General features: G+C 46.7%; 1 protein-coding gene across 1 annotated transcript; it reads left to right on the forward strand.

The window, feature by feature from the left end:
- The first annotated feature begins 401 nt into the window (after positions 1–401).
- ZNF275 (zinc finger protein 275) lies at positions 402–4707 on the forward strand. Its single transcript, XM_052663590.1, has 3 exons — positions 402–464; positions 764–1920; positions 3007–4707. Exon 2 carries the CDS (start codon positions 790–792, stop codon positions 1918–1920), a length of 1131 nt encoding a protein of 376 aa, XP_052519550.1. The 5' UTR covers positions 402–464; positions 764–789; the 3' UTR covers positions 3007–4707.
- The last annotated feature ends 10810 nt before the right edge of the window (positions 4708–15517 follow it).

A 15517-nucleotide genomic window follows, 5' to 3' on the forward strand; every position in this document is an offset into this window, starting at 1 on the left:
GCAAGCTCCTTTGCACCACGAGGGGCTGCATGTGTGAGGTGGGGAGGCTCCTTAAGAGGAGAGACTGCCAGGGGTCAGCTTTGATAGTTATGGAAGGACCCCAAGTTCAGTGTGCAGACCTTAAGGAGAGTGGACAGGGGAAAGGGAGGATCCACTCCTCAGGAAGACAACCTGGTGCTCTATGTGGATAGACCCAGAGCTTGCTTCATCCAGCCCCTGGAAGGAGCTGACCATTGGGAAAGGCATTTGATATTAATGGATGACTTGCCTAAGGGAACAGCCACTCCAGCCTTTGAGGATTGAAAGCTTCCCCTTCAAAGGCCCCAACCTGATGTCATCTCTGGCTGCTGCTACTGCCTGTTTCTTTTTCCACAAGAAGGAGTTCCTGTTTTGACCCTCACCTTGGTCTCTCACCTGGAGCAAGTCAGAGCCATCCCCTAACGTGGATTGAGCTAAACATTCAGGTGAGTAAAAAATACATTTGAAGAAATGTCAGGGCATCATGAGGGAGGCCCAGCTGAACCTTTGGAGAGGAAGCCACATGTTTGGGGTGTTGGTTGATCCTCAGTCACCTTGAGAGGGAGCTTCCAGCAACCAGGCCCTTATGCCCTTTATGTCTACTGTCCTTATTTCTGGTTGGTAACCTCCTGCCAAGTGGTCAGCAGCTGTCTTAGGAGCAAAGTGATTGTTGACACTCACTCATTTTGCTGTGATTGTTCCTTCCTCCTCTTGAGACTGCAGTGTCTTGTGGTTTTCATTTCAGAAAGCATCTGGGCAACCCAACAGCCAATGATGGATGAAAATGCACAGTCACAGGAGATGGCTTCCACAAGCTCCCCAAGGGCCAGTGAGCCCAGCCCTGAGGTCAAACAGAACAGGGACTCAGGGGGGAAGGGAGGAAGCCCCCAGAATTTGCCTGTAGAGCATCACTTTGCATGTAAAGAGTGTGGGGATACCTTTCGGCTTAAGGTCCTCCTGGTGCAGCACCAGCGAATTCACAGTGAGAAGAAGGGCTGGGAGTGCGGCGATTGTGGGCAGGTCTTTCGTGGGGTGGCTGAGTTAAATGAGCACAGGAAGAGCCATGTGGCTGCAGAGCCCCAGCCGGGCCCCAGCTGGGTCCTCAATGGGGCCGTGGAGAAGAGGGAGCAAATGGAAAAGGAGGCGAAACCCTTCGAGTGTGAAGAATGCGGGAAAAGGTTCAAGAAGAACGCGGGCCTCAGTCAGCATCTGCGCGTCCACAGCCGAGAGAAGCCCTTTGACTGTGAGGAATGCGGCCGCTCCTTCAAGGTCAATACCCACCTCTTCCGCCATCAGAAGCTGCACACTTCGGAGAAGCCCTTCGCCTGTAAGACATGTAGCAGGGATTTCCTGGATCGCCAGGAACTTCTTAAGCACCAGCGGATACACACCGGCCACCTGCCCTTCGACTGCGACGACTGCGGCAAGTCCTTCCGAGGAGTCAATGGCCTGGCCGAGCACCAGCGCATCCACAGTGGAGCGAAGCCCTACGTCTGCCCCCACTGTGGCAAGCTCTTCCGGAGGAGCTCAGAGCTGACCAAGCATCGGCGGATCCACACTGGCGAGAAGCCATACGAGTGCAGCCAGTGCGGCAAGGCCTTCAGGCAGAGCTCCAGCCTCCTAGAGCACCAGCGCATCCACACCGGGGAGCGGCCCTATGCCTGCGGCGACTGCGGCAAGGCCTTCCGGGGGCCTTCCGACCTGATCAAACACCGGCGCATCCACAGCGGACTGAAACCCTATGAATGCGACAAATGCGGGAAGGCCTTCCGCCGGAGCTCCGGCTTGAGTCGCCATCGGAGGACCCACAGTGGAGCAAGACGCTGCGAGTGCAGCGAGTGTGGCCGCGTGTTCAAGAGGCGGTCGGCGCTGCAGAAGCATCAGCCAACCCACCACGAGTAGGTGAGGCTCGCAGCCCCATGGCTGGCAGCGGATTCCCGCCAGGGCCAGGTCCCTAGAGGGGGAGGGCAGAGTCAAAGGAAATGAACAGTTTTGTAATGCTTATATATTTTCTCTTCAGAAAGGTTGAAATCAATTTATACTACCACCAGCAATTTATAAAGTATCTGTGTTTCCCATTTTGCCTATCGAGAGTAGCTTTTACCATTTTGATTGATTTTGGCTGGTTTGGCCTCGAGTACCTTCAAGGTATTTAAACCCACAGGCCTTGAATCGGAGAATGAGAGAAGAGAAATCTGGATGTGGGAGGTGGAGCTGGATGGAGATGCTTGTTTTCCTCCAAGCTCCCCCTTCAGGGAAAGGGAGACCCAGAGCTATTCAACGACAGCATCTGTAGATTGTGAATCCCGACTTTCCCTAACAGAGCGATCACCCCAAAGTTTTTGGCCTACTTGAATTTATAAATTTTTAGGGTTGTAAATAGAATAATCAAATGTCTTATAATATTTAATTTATTAATTTAGTTATGCATACCTATTATAAATCACGTTATATATAATAATATATTAATTTAGAAAGTATTCCTTTTTTGCCTGACTCTGCTCCATGAGATCATTTTATTCTAATTCTTCCTATGCATTTCTAACCACACTGTCTTCACCAACCTCAGAGCCCCTTTGGAGTCATCATTTTCAAAGCCCATCCAGTGGCTTCCATCTATATGAGCTGTGTGCCACGTAGCACTGTGACAATCCCTGCACAAGGCTCTCACTAGAAATCACCTCCCACAAGCCATAAGTACCTGTTCATGTAACATTAGAATGATGGTTGTCCTTTTTTAATTTGTCCTATAGCTCTACAATGCATCCACTTAAGGTGTTCCTTTTTTAAATGACCTCTAAAAGGCTTTTTAAAAAGCATTAAAAACTTGTCGTGCGCGCATACTCTTAAGAAGAAGCACTGAATCTGAGTTACATTTCTTTTGTGTCCTTTTTTCTTAAACCAATTCAACCTGGTGACTTCCATGCATATCCAAAACTAGCATCTACTGGAATTTATTTCAGGCTAATGGGTCTCATCCTCAAACAGGACTATTCAAAATCAAGTATTTGAGAGAAGATCAACATGGTAACAATGACGTCCCAAGGACTTAAGCATAAGGTGATGCCTCCTTTTGGGGAACAATAGCCTCTCTTGATATGGGGCCTAGATGGTACTTCTCCAATCCTCCATTTCCACCTCTGTAAAACGAGGATGATCACAGGACTACCTCCTAAGGTTATAGCAAGGACCGTGATGCCTCACCTGGCACAGAGGTACACACTCAGTGAAGTCATATGCCATCACCTCCATGGTTATTGCTGTTGTTCTGTGACTCACTGGTATCTGAACTGGGAATGGACCCAGGGCTCCTGACTCCTAGTCTCATCTTCTTTCTCTCACATGATGGCTTAAAATACTGTTTCTGTTTGCTCGCATGCAGATCATACGTGCATCTCCTTTGACCAGTTATCAAGTTACCTTTGAATATATTGACTTTATACAGCAGTTTTTTCTATATCAATTGTGATGCTCTCTTTGCCAGTTTTATTGCTTTGCTCTTTGTAGCAGTTTTATTACATTTTTGTTGTGCAAGCTTTTGATTTTTACATATCCAAGCGTTCATTGTTGTCAGTTAAATCATGACTTCCATTGCTTCAGTAGTTAGAGATGATGACATTTTCTTCTAGATATTGAATTACAAATGAAAAGTTGAAAGTCCTGCCCCACCAGAAGGTGGATGTCCAGGTGGGCAGGCTGGATGGAAATGGGCCGGAGATGCAGGCTCACTCCTCATCCAAGATGAAGACTCTGCACAGCTGTGGGCAGTACTTGACTATCCAACCTGGCCACCCAGGCACTCAAGAGGAATTTCCATCTTGGATTGGCCAGAACACTCTTGACTGTTCCTCAGCATAGCCCTGGCCTTCAGCAGTGGGGCGGGACCTCACTTATGGGTCAGGATCAATGGGACAGTCCAAACTTGGTCTTGGCAGCAGCTGGCCAACCTTCCAACTCCTGGGAGCCTTGGCCATGGCTCAGCATGGATTCAGTGCCTGAGCAGCAGATCCACCCAACAGACATCTCAAACACGAAGACTCAACTGACTGATGGCTGTCACGTGGATGGTATCCTCTTCCTAGAGAGTGATCCTGGAACTAGAAAGAGGTCAGCAGTTTGGTGGCTTCCACTTTTGGTGACTAGGAGGAAATTCACCTGTGTGTTCTGCTGTCACCTCCTGCATCCACATCTGTGAGGGGGTGACAGAACAAAGGCTTGGAGACAACCCTGCCCCTCTGATGGCCACACCAGGCCTGGGCTGTGACTTGCCACAGCCTTGCCCAAGAAGGGCAGTTAAAACAAGGGTTCAGAGGGCAATGATGCCCTTCTGACAACAGCCCGTGTGGCATAGAAATAGAAATTGGTCATCCTGGAACTGAGCTCTCACTTTCAGCAGCCTCCCCCAGGAGGAACAGCAGCAAGGGCTAGCCAAGAACCTGGCCCCTGTAGCGTGACTTCTCAGCAGCTGTGCCTGAGATAGAGGGGGAGCTTGAGAGCCTGCCAAGGAAGGACACCCTTCTGACAGGCCCACTGGGGCTGAGAAGCAGGGTCCCACAGTGACCTTGTGACCTTAGCCAGAGGTACTCTGGAATGGCCCCCCCCAGGTCACACCAGTGGCTCTCTGTGACATCTCCATCCTGACCCCCAGGCTGGAGAGAAGCTGACAGCTCTTGTTACATAGCAATTCTTTCTGCTAGGGGGCCTCAGTTCTTGCAGTAGGTATAAATCTGTCTGAAATCACTACTTCCTGTCTCATCAGTTTTCTCTTTTCAAGCTGTTTATGATGTATTTGCTGCAACTGTCATTTGGTAACGAATGTTGGCATCCATGGGGGCAAGTCTGGCATCGCAACCTGGAAGTAGCCTGCCATGTGTTGCCTAGGTTTTAGGAAGGATCTAGATGCAGTATTAACTCAGAACTTAGCATCGTCGACACCACTCCACTTGTCCCCAGCCAGGACCCAGCACCTTGGCACCTTGTCATGCCCTCCTTTCCTTTGTTCCATTCTCAGTTCTATGATTTTTCTCTCGAACAGACCGTCCGCCAGAGTGAACACATCTTTTCTGTCACTGTGTTTGCAGGTGAAGTCCATGCTCTTATCTGTGGCTTTAACGTGTGTCCTGTAGTTGCACCGAGTTCAGTGTTTGCCTCGGGTCCCTGGGGGAGGGGGTGGATTTCCTTGGACTCTCTAGGTCCACTGCTACATCAGATGCAAAATGTGATCAGACTTGCTGTCGTGTGTGCTTGTCTATGCATTTATGTATCTACCTCATTTCATTTTTCTTTCTAATCACACACATTCCTTTTGCAAGGCAAATGGAGAGCAGGTTGGTTATGTAGAATGCCAGCTGTCCTTCAAAATGGGTCCTTTTCTTATATTCTGAAAAAAAACCTTCCATCATTTTTATTAAAGTTTTGAATACTTGCTGAAATTTTCAGAAGAAAGTAACTGTTTACCACTTCTGTTGCTTAATAAGATGAACTGTGTGGATTAGTTGTGTCATACCCACTCTCCAGTTTCCAAAATGAGCCCCACCCTGTCCTGGTGGGCATCTCTGTTGCCTGGGGTTGCATTGCACATGCCCGGGGCTGTGCCCTGTTGTCTGCCATGTGACCCCCACCTCATCAAGATCATGCTCATTCAACCAGAACTGAACACTTGACTCACGGGCAGTAACTGGTCAACAGAGCTGGAGACATGGACCAGATCTTTAGGGTTCTCTGTGAAGTGTAAATAAGAAAACAGAGAAGTTTCTAGTTTGTGCTGGAAGGAAGAGGGAGCCACCTGGGATTTAGTGGAGTTGCCCTGGTGGGCAGCACCAGCTTGAAGATCTATGGACTCCTGCTGGGCACCCTCAGAGAGGCCTTGACCCCAGCACTGCAAGGGAGACTGGCAGTTCCCTTCTGGGATCTCTGGCGACTGCCCTGGTCCACTTGTGTCCCTGACGTAGACCCGCTTGACCTGAGCAGCTTGAGTAGGCCTCTGCTTTTACAGTCTGTCAAAAGCAATTGCATTTCCCTATTTGTCCACTTCCTGAGAAGAATCACATGGTTGGCTTTCCTCATGTCCTACCCAGCCCTTGTCCCCAGACCAAGCCCCACCTGACTGTTCTAAACACCTCTTTTCAACGTGGTATTCTGTTTGCTAACATGGATACAAATCTATGCCTCCCAGTCTCAGTGAGTTTGACCAATGATTTTTCTGTCTGGGCATTGTTCCTTTCCTGACCCCATGTTTGCCCCAGGAAATGAGTTAAGTCACTGGTCACCCTATTCTTGATTTTGGAAGTGTCTAGTTACTTCCAGCTACTTCCCAACTGTCATATTGGGAAACTGATAACTTCTGGGTAACTAGTATACTTACAATGTATAGTTCTCATTGCGTCTATTCAGGTGGTTATTTTCTAAAGTAGAAATGGTCTCTTTAAACAAACATGGCCTTCAGTGTTACTTGCAGATCTGAGAACAGTTATGCCCTGCCCCAGTTCATGTTTTGGTTGTTGGCTCTCTCTTCTCATTCCTCCCCAGTCTCCTTAACTTGTCTGTTTTACAGCAGTTACTATAATCAGCCTTGCACTAGCGCTTTGCTCTCCCCACCCTCCCCGACCTGTTAGATTGTGAGCTCTTAGAAGACAGGGGTGGCCCTTCTTGTCTGATTCCCCTTCCAGATCTAGCACAGTGCCTTGCATCAAGTAGATTTCAATAAATATATGTTAAATGGCATTGGTTGTCCTTGACTTATTTCGTCAAAGCTTGGTTTATCAGTTCTTCCGTTTTTTCTCCACATTCTGGACTTCCAGCCCCTGTCTTGCCTCCCCCCATGCCCTGCTACTGCCTGCTGGATGCCTAGAGGAGAAGGGGGGATCCCTGGAGACAGAGAGTTGGTCTTCCTGGAAGTTCGAGCTGTCCCTTGGCAGAAGGGGCCTGTCATTTAGCCAGGTGCCTCCGTTCACCACAGCTGAGGCTCTCCCCTAGGTTTAAATTCCAGGTGGAAGCAGAAGACCAGCTTTCCCCTTAGCTTCTCCCCCTAGGAATCAGAAGTGAGGTGACAGAAGGGGCTTTTGAGACTTAAGAATTGTCCAGCCTCTGTGACCTGCATAGGAACAGGATGGGGGAGGTCAGTCTTCTTGGTGCTCAGTGACTGGCCCCCTCTATAGTGTCCGTTGCCTCAGAAAAGGCAGGCGACAAGGACAGGCTGCTGGTTCCCTGACCGTCTGAAATGCAAACAGAGCTCAGCCTTGAAGTCAGCTGCCCCATTCTGGAAGGCCAAGTGAAAAATGGGCTCCAGGAAGTGCGTGGGTTGGCCCCTTCTGGGCCACAATGTGCCCCAATAGGAGAGAGCTGCATTTTGGAAAGGAGCATGACTCCACCTACCAACCTGGTCTCCCTGGAGGTGCACAGGCAAGGCCTATGTCTTCTTTCCCCCAGGTCCTCTCAATTACTCTACCCAAATGCAACTTCCAGGCAGGTGGTGTGATACTGCCTCACCCAACCGAGAGCCCAGCCATCTCTGCTTGAACCACTCATTTGCTTTGCTGGTATCATGATGTGCTTGCCACCAAGAATTTTACCTCTTTTTCCTTCAAACATGTGCAAGCTCTGTTCGGGCAAGCTGCCTTGTGCAAAAGTCAAGGCCACAGGTCCACTTGTTAAGAATGGGTCCAGGGAGAGGGGACAGGCTGGGGCTTTTATCTTGGTGTCTTGTGGGCCTCCAGTAGGAGATGGAGAGTGTTCATCTCTGCTCCTCTCTTAGTGTCTCTGCCTTCCCGAGCCCTGGAGCTTCTCTCAACACCACCCTCCTCAGTCCTCCCAGAAGTCTTACCTGAGAGTTCACTGACCCCAGACCCCCACCTCATGGGCCAGCATCCGAGCCTCCCTCATTGCTAAGGAGGCTCCCACCCACGGCCCTCTGTCTCAGTTCACTTCCGCCCAGCTCACATACCACCTGAGAGGGGCCACTGGCATTGTCTTAGTCCATTCAGGCTGCTGTAATAAAAATACCATGAACTAGGTGGCTTCTCAACAGACGTTGATTGCTCACAGTTCCAGAGCATGGGAAGTCCAAATCATGGCTGGCAGAGCTAGTATCCAGTGAGGACCTGCTTCCTCATGCATATGTGGCTGTGTCCTCCTGTGTTGGAAACAGTGGGGGAGCTTTCTGGGGTCTCTTTTATAAGGTCACTAATTCCATTCATGGGGACTCCACCTTCCTGGCCTAGAAGCCCTTTAAAGGTCCCACCTATTGAACCCATCTCATTGAGGGTTAGGATTTCAGTGTATGAATTTGGAGGAGACACAGACCTTCAGTCAATAGCAAGTGTGTAAGTAGAAAGGGAGTGCTTGGAGGAGACACAGACCTTCAGTCAATAGCAAGTGTGTAAGTAGAAAGGGAGTGCTTGGAGGAGACACAGACCTTCAGTCCATAGCGAGTGTGTAAGTAGAAAGGGAGTGCTTCTGCTAAAATGCAGACTAGTCCCAAGAGTCTCCTAGCCCACTAGCCTGATGCTTCCAGAGCTGTTTCAAGATCCACCCTCCCCAGTTCTTCCAAGAGAGGCTGAGCATCTGCTGGGTACCAGCCCTGCTGGCCCAGGTCGTAATCAGAGCTCTGTGCTAAAAATGCATTTCATTCAAAAGAGACAGCTGGGCTGCCACTAGCCTCACACTGAAGGGCATCATTGATATGAGTCTGAAGTGGCCTAGCAGGACTGGACAGAAGCCATCACACTGGTGATGGGAGAAAGGAGAGATGCACATGGGGAAGAGTGCCCTGCCCACCATTAATGGATGTGAAGGGACTTGGGCTTTGCTTGGGTTTGTACATTTGTGAGTTTGATTTACCCATTGGTGAGCTGTTTGACCTTGTAACCACTGAGCACATATTATTGCTTTAATTCAGATATTTTTAAATATGTAATAAAAAATGGCCCCCAAAGTTTTCAGACAGGACAGTGGAGAAAAACCCTGTATACTCCCTCACCCCTCACCCCTTTTCTGAGCTTCATTCAACAAGCACTTATTGAGCACCTGTGTGCCAAGCTCCAAAAGAGATGATGCAATTCCTGCCCCCAGGGGCAGGGCACCAGAGAAAGCCAGACGTATAACCAAAATGTCACCACAAGTGGGACCTGTGTTCACCAAGCTGGGCTCCTGGGATTTGGGCAGTTAAATGGAATCTGGTTACACTTCACTTAAAAAAAAAAAAAAAAAACAAAACTCCAGAGCCAGACTCTGTGTATAAGATTAGCAAATGAATCGCCCTCCCTCCATCCTCTGGTCCTGTTGATTTTACATCCCAAAGACCACCCTGGCTCAGCCTAGCCTGGGAGTCAATGGCGGTGCCCATGACGCTGCTCAACCTGGTGGAGCAGCTCCGGGAGGTGGACAAGGAGCTGGTGGGTATCTCCGTGGAGCTGGGGGACTGGTGTGCTCAGAGGATTCTGTGGCACGTGCAGGTGGGGGCAGGAAGCTGACGCTGGCTGCCAGACCAGTCCTGTGGGGCTGGGGCACAGGGCAACCCTCATTCCCCATCCCTGGGCCCACACCCACCTTCCGAGCTGGGGGCTGATTTTACAGACTGGGGGGACACAGGGAGGTGTAGCCCAGAACTCTCCAAAAGGGGTGGGGGTGGCGGGGAGGACCCCAGCAAGCCAGGTAGGGGTGAGGCCAGGAGGGTGGGGTCCAGACCCCAGCCACGTCAGGGGCCACAAAACCTGCTCAGGCTCGGCTTTATCCCAGGCCTCTGAATGTTCCAGAACAGCCACTTCAAAGTCCAGTGGGAAATGGCAGGTGAGTGGCAGGGCCTGGGGGATGGGAACGCAGGCAGCCTTGGCCTTGACTCAGAAGCCTCCACCCTCCCAACACAGACCAGGAGCCACCTGCACTCAGGAAAGCTGAATGGGATACGCTGAATTGTGTGGGGTGGAGACTCTCGACCTTGAACCTCAAAAAGTCTCACAACACCAAGCCTGACAGAAGGGCACAGAAGATGGCCAAGGCCAAACCCCATATCTCATTGTCAGGGAATGAACTTCTGAGATTCAGTCATTCTGAAATTTTCTCCAAGTGTAACTATTATTACAATTTTGTGATCCGCTTTCATCCTCCGACTTTCAGGAACCATGCTTCTCAGTTGCCTGTGACTGATCCATTTGGTTCCTGTGCTGCGCATTTGCCTGGTTTACGCTGGCCTCAGCATGACCTCTAATGCTTTGCAAGAATTTGAGAAGAAAGATTTCAGTAGCATGTTCTCCAAAAGGAAATTTGTATTTAGGATTAACAGTTTGGTCAAATCTCAAAAACCCGTTGTCTTTAGTCACTGAGAACCTTCGGCCTCTATAGCACTTCATGTGACAAGATTTCCTTTAAATTTTCTTTAGCAGTTTAAGCATTTTTTTAGTCTGGTTTGTCTTGAGAGTATCGTTTTTCTCTAAAACTTGATTCTTTATTTCATACATTCACATTCTTTATTATTTCAGAATCAGAGATGATTTATCAAACCCAGTTGTACACAACTTTGGAGATTTTCCTTCTGGAAAATTTTACAAAATGAAAATTCCCCATAGGACTTTTTCTGAAAACATTTATGACCTAAACGGAATCAAACAACTGAATACTAAATTTCATTCTTAAAGTTCTTTTACTCAATGCAATGAATGCTGTACTGGTATACCAAATCACTGGATGACATTATTATTCTGTTTTACCATAATTTTTTAATGTACAAACATTCTCTGCTTAACATTCTGTTAAATTTATTTTTAATGACACAATCAAAAGATGGATATAATCTCATTTTAAAATATTAAGTAGGGATATAACAGACATACTTTTAGCCCCTCTCTAGGCCCCAAAGTATTCTTCCTGACATTTTCTGCACATCTGCATACATAAAGGTACATATATATGTATGGGAGAGTTTCTCATACTATATGATTATTCTGCAACTTGCTCTCTTCATATAACTAAGCATCTCTGGGAAAGGTTTTAACAACAGCTGAGCATTGCACAGCATGGATATAGCACAGTTAAATGGTAAAGAATCTGCCTGCAATATGGGAGACCTGGGTTCAGTCCCTGGGTCTGGAAGATCCCCTGCAGAAGGAAATGGCAACCCACTCCAAAATTCTTGCCTGGAAAATTCCATGGACAGAGGAGCCTGGTGGGCTACAGTCTGTGGGGTCTCAAAGAATCGGACACGACTGAGCGACTACCACTTTTTTTTCCTGGTCCTTAGTGCACATTCAGGTGCCTTGCAGGGGTTTGGAAACTAATGCTGCATGGGCAGACTTGCCCCATCACCCAGGACGGATGCTGTCATGTAGGGCAGCTCTAGACACCTTCAACAAAGAGACCAGCAATAATGTGGTGGTTTACAGAAGAGCGAAGATTTTTCTTTGTTCACCGAAGTCTGAGCTGAGGGGTCCAGACTGATGGGGCAGCTCTGCCCCATACAGTCTCTCAGGGACCTTGCTGCTCCTAAGTTGCTTCAGCCGTGTCCGACTCTGTGTGACCCCATAGACGGCAGCCCGCCAGGCTCCCCCGTCCCTGGGATTCTCCAGGCAAGAATACTGGAGTGGGTTGCCATTTCCTTCTCCAATGCATGAAAGTGAAAAGTGAAAGTAAAGTCGCTCAGTCGTGTCTGACTCTTAGTGACCCCATGGACTGCAGCCCACCAGGCTCCTCCATCCATGGGATTTTCCAGGCAAGGGTACTGGAGTGGGGTGCCATTGCCTTCTCCGCTCAGGGACCTTAGGTCCTTGAATCTTGTTTACTCTTTTTCCTCCAGACCAGGTTACATCCCCACTGCAATCCATAACCCTGTCAATATTCATTTATCTTTGCATTTCTTGGGGAAAACCCTATTTGGGCATGATAAAGGATGTGGCTTAGTATCTCTCTGTTTGTGTTCATAAGACATATTGGTCTCTTTCTCCCAACCTGGAACACATGTTTGATGGCCAGAGCTTCAGCTGCAATCTTGGCACAGTAACGAAAATGCCAAGAAAGTAATAAAAACCTCTCTTGGTATCCTTCAGCAACTAACAAAAGCTAGCAACTTCCCACTTCCAAACATCTTAATACATGAGAAAAATAAACTCGGTGTGTTTAACCACCTGTTTTTTGTATCTGTTACTCCATCAAACACAGTTCCTATGTTCCAGTGCCTATGGAGTTAACCTGTGTTATTAGTTTCTTGTGTATCCTTCTAGAGATATTCATTTTATTCCATTATTCTAGGTATATATTTTTTACTTTTATTATAGAAATTTTCAGACATACACAAAACAGCAAATAGTATGGTATGTACCCATCATCCAGCTTCAACAGTTTTCCATCAATATTCTATGAATGTACATGTGCACACATACGTACATATTCTTGTTTTACACCAATGCAGCCCACTAGCCACACTCTCCTTTGCCTTCCTTTTTAAAGTTAACCATATATGCTGGAGATGGTTCCATATGAGTACCTAGTGTCTTCATTTTCTTCATGTCTTTTTAATGTCTAGTATTCCTTTCTCATTTCACACATATGCAAATGTATGTGTAAAATGAATGCCTAGATGTGGAATTGCTTGGGCCAAAGGTATATGAATTGGCAATTTTGAGAAATGTCACCAGGGTACCTGCATAGAAGTTGTGCCAGCCCCAACTCCAATCGGCCATGCAAGAGAAAGCCAACGCGGTATGCTGGCAAATTTCTACTGCTGCCAAACTGGTAAGTGGAGAAAGGTAGCTCACTGTCATTTTAATTTTTCTTATTTAGAAGTCATTTGCATTTCTTTCATATAAGCTGTATTCATAGTTTTTGCCCATTTTTCTATTGAGTTATTGCCATTTTTCTCTCTATTTTGTATGCATTGTTTAATGCAAAAGCTAGTCCCTTATCTCTTATCTTCTTTTCTTTTCTGGCTTCTCAGGTCTAAGTCATACCTTAACAGTTCTTTCCTCCTCTAACATTATATTTTAAGTCTGCATGGTTTCTTCTAGTAGTTTCATGGTTTTGCTTTTTTAATCTTTAAATCTGATCCATCTGAAATTTAGTTTGCTGTATATTGTATATGCCTGTATGCAGGACAAGAAGCATGGAACAACAGATTGGTTCAAAATTGGGAAAGGAGTACATCAAGGCTGTGTATTGTCACCCTGATTATTTAACTTCTATGCAGAGTACATCATGAGAAACACTGAAATGGATGAAGCACAAGCTGGAATCAAGATTGCCAGGAGAAATACCAATAACTTCAGTTATGCAGATACCACCACCCTTATGGCAGAAAGTGAAGAGGAACTAGAGAGCCTCTTGAGGAGAGTGAAAAAGCTGGCTTAAAACTCAGCATTCAAAAAACGAAGATGATGGCATACGGTCCCATAACATCAAGGCAAATAGAAGGGGAGAAAGTGAAAGCAGTAACAGATTTTCTTATTTTGGGTTCCAAAATCACTGTGGACGGTGACTGCAGTCATGAAATTAAAAGACGCTTGCTCCTTGGAAAGAAAGCTATGACAAACCTAAACAGCATATTAAATAACAGAGACATTGCTTTACCGAGAAAGGTCCTTATAGTCAAAGTTATGGTTTTTCCAGTATTCATGTACAGATGTGAGAGTTGGACTATAAAGAAGGCTGAGTGCTAAAGAATTGATGCTTTCAAACTGTGGCGCTGGAGAAGACTCTTGAGAGTCCCTTAGACAGAAAGGAGATTAAACCAGTCAATCCTAAAAGAAACCAACTCTGAATATTCATTGGAAAAACTGATGCTGAAGCTGAAGCTCCAATACTTTGGCCACCTGATGCAAAGAGCTGACGTATTGGAAAAGACAGTGATGCTGGGAAATATTGAAGGCAGGAAGAGAGGGGGACAACAGAGGATGAGATAGTTGGATGGCATCACTGACTCAATGGAGATGAGTTTGAGCAAACTCCCAGAGATAGTGAAGGACAGAGGAACCTGGCTTCCTGCAGTCCATGGGGTCACAAAGAGCTGCACATGACTTAGCAACTGAACAGCAACAACAAATATTGTGAAGTAGGGATTCACCTTTATATTTTTTCCCAGATGGCCACCTAGGTGTCCCAACACCATTTATTGAGTAACTCATTTTCCCCTGAATTATTTTTAGCATATACTAAATTCTTGTTTCTATTTTGGTATATTTTAGACTTTATTTCTATTCTGTCACTCTATCATACACCATTATCATACTTCTAAAAATTACTGTACATTTATTATGTTTTAAAATCTGATGGAACTAGTACTCCTCTCATTTGTGTGTGCTCAGATGCTCAGTTGTGTCCACTCTTTGCGACCCCATGGACTGTAGCTCTCCAGGCTCCTCTGTCCATGGGATTCTGGACAAGAATACGGGAGTGGGTTGCCATGCCATCCTCCAGGGGATCTTCCCGACCCAGGAATCAGACTCGCGTCTCTTACATCTCCTGCATTGGCAGGTGGATTCTTTACCACTAGTGCCACCTGGGAAGCCTTCCTCTCATTAGTCTTCCTTTAAGAATATTTATGACTATTTTCACTTTTTTAGTTTTCCATAATAATATATGAAAATCACCTTGTCACGTTCCAACAAATTCTATCATTTCTATCATCGTATTTTCAGATGATATTTAACTTATAGATTGATGTAGGGAGATTTTGTATCTTTATGAAGTTAAATTTTCTTGTCTGAGAACGTGGTAGACCTTTACATTTATTCAGATTGTTTTGTGTCCCAAAGCAACATTTTTAAGTTTCTTTACAGAGGTCTTGCATATTTCTTGCTTAGTTTATTTCTAGATATTTTATCTTTTTGGTTGAATGGAATTTTTTTCTTTCACTACGTCTTCTAGTTTGTCACTTGTCTAAATAATTTTGTACCCAGCCAACTTGCTGCATTCTCCTTAACTCTCTGTAACATTTTTAAAGTAGATTCTCTTGGATTTTCCATATATCAAGGCATCAGTTCAGTTCAGTTCAGTCACTCAGTCATGTCCGACTCTTTGCAACTCCATGAACTGCAGCACACCAGGCCTCCCTGTCCATCACCAACTCCTGGAGTTCACTCAGACTCACATCCATCGAGTCAGTGATGCCATCCAGCCATCTCATCCTCTGTCGTCCCCTTCTCCTCCTGCCCCCAATCCCTCCCAGCATCAGAGTCTTTTCCAATGAGTCAACTCTTCACATGAGGTGGCCAAAGTACTGGAGTTTCAGCTTTAGCATCATTCCTTCCAAAGAACACCCAGGGCTGATCTCATTTAGCATGGACTGGTTGGATCTCCTTGCAGTCCAAGGGACTCTCAAGAGTCTTCTCCAACACCACACTTCAAAAGCATCAATTCTTCGGCGCTCAGCTTTCTTCACAGTCCAACTGTCACATTCATGTCCTCTGCAAACGGTCTTCCCGTGTGGCGCTAGTGGTAAAAAACCCATCTGCTAATGCAGGAGACCTAAGAGACGTGGGTTCAATCCCTGGGTTGGGAAGATCCCCTGGAGAAGGAA

Source organism: Budorcas taxicolor, chromosome X (genome assembly GCF_023091745.1).
Source record: "Budorcas taxicolor isolate Tak-1 chromosome X, Takin1.1, whole genome shotgun sequence".
NCBI lineage: Eukaryota > Metazoa > Chordata > Mammalia > Artiodactyla > Bovidae > Budorcas > Budorcas taxicolor.

Excerpts from the sequence above, each read along its gene's own strand:
- ZNF275 (XM_052663590.1), top strand. The coding sequence starts at position 790 with ATGATGGATGAAAATGCACAGTCACAGGAGATGGCTTCCACAAGCTCC.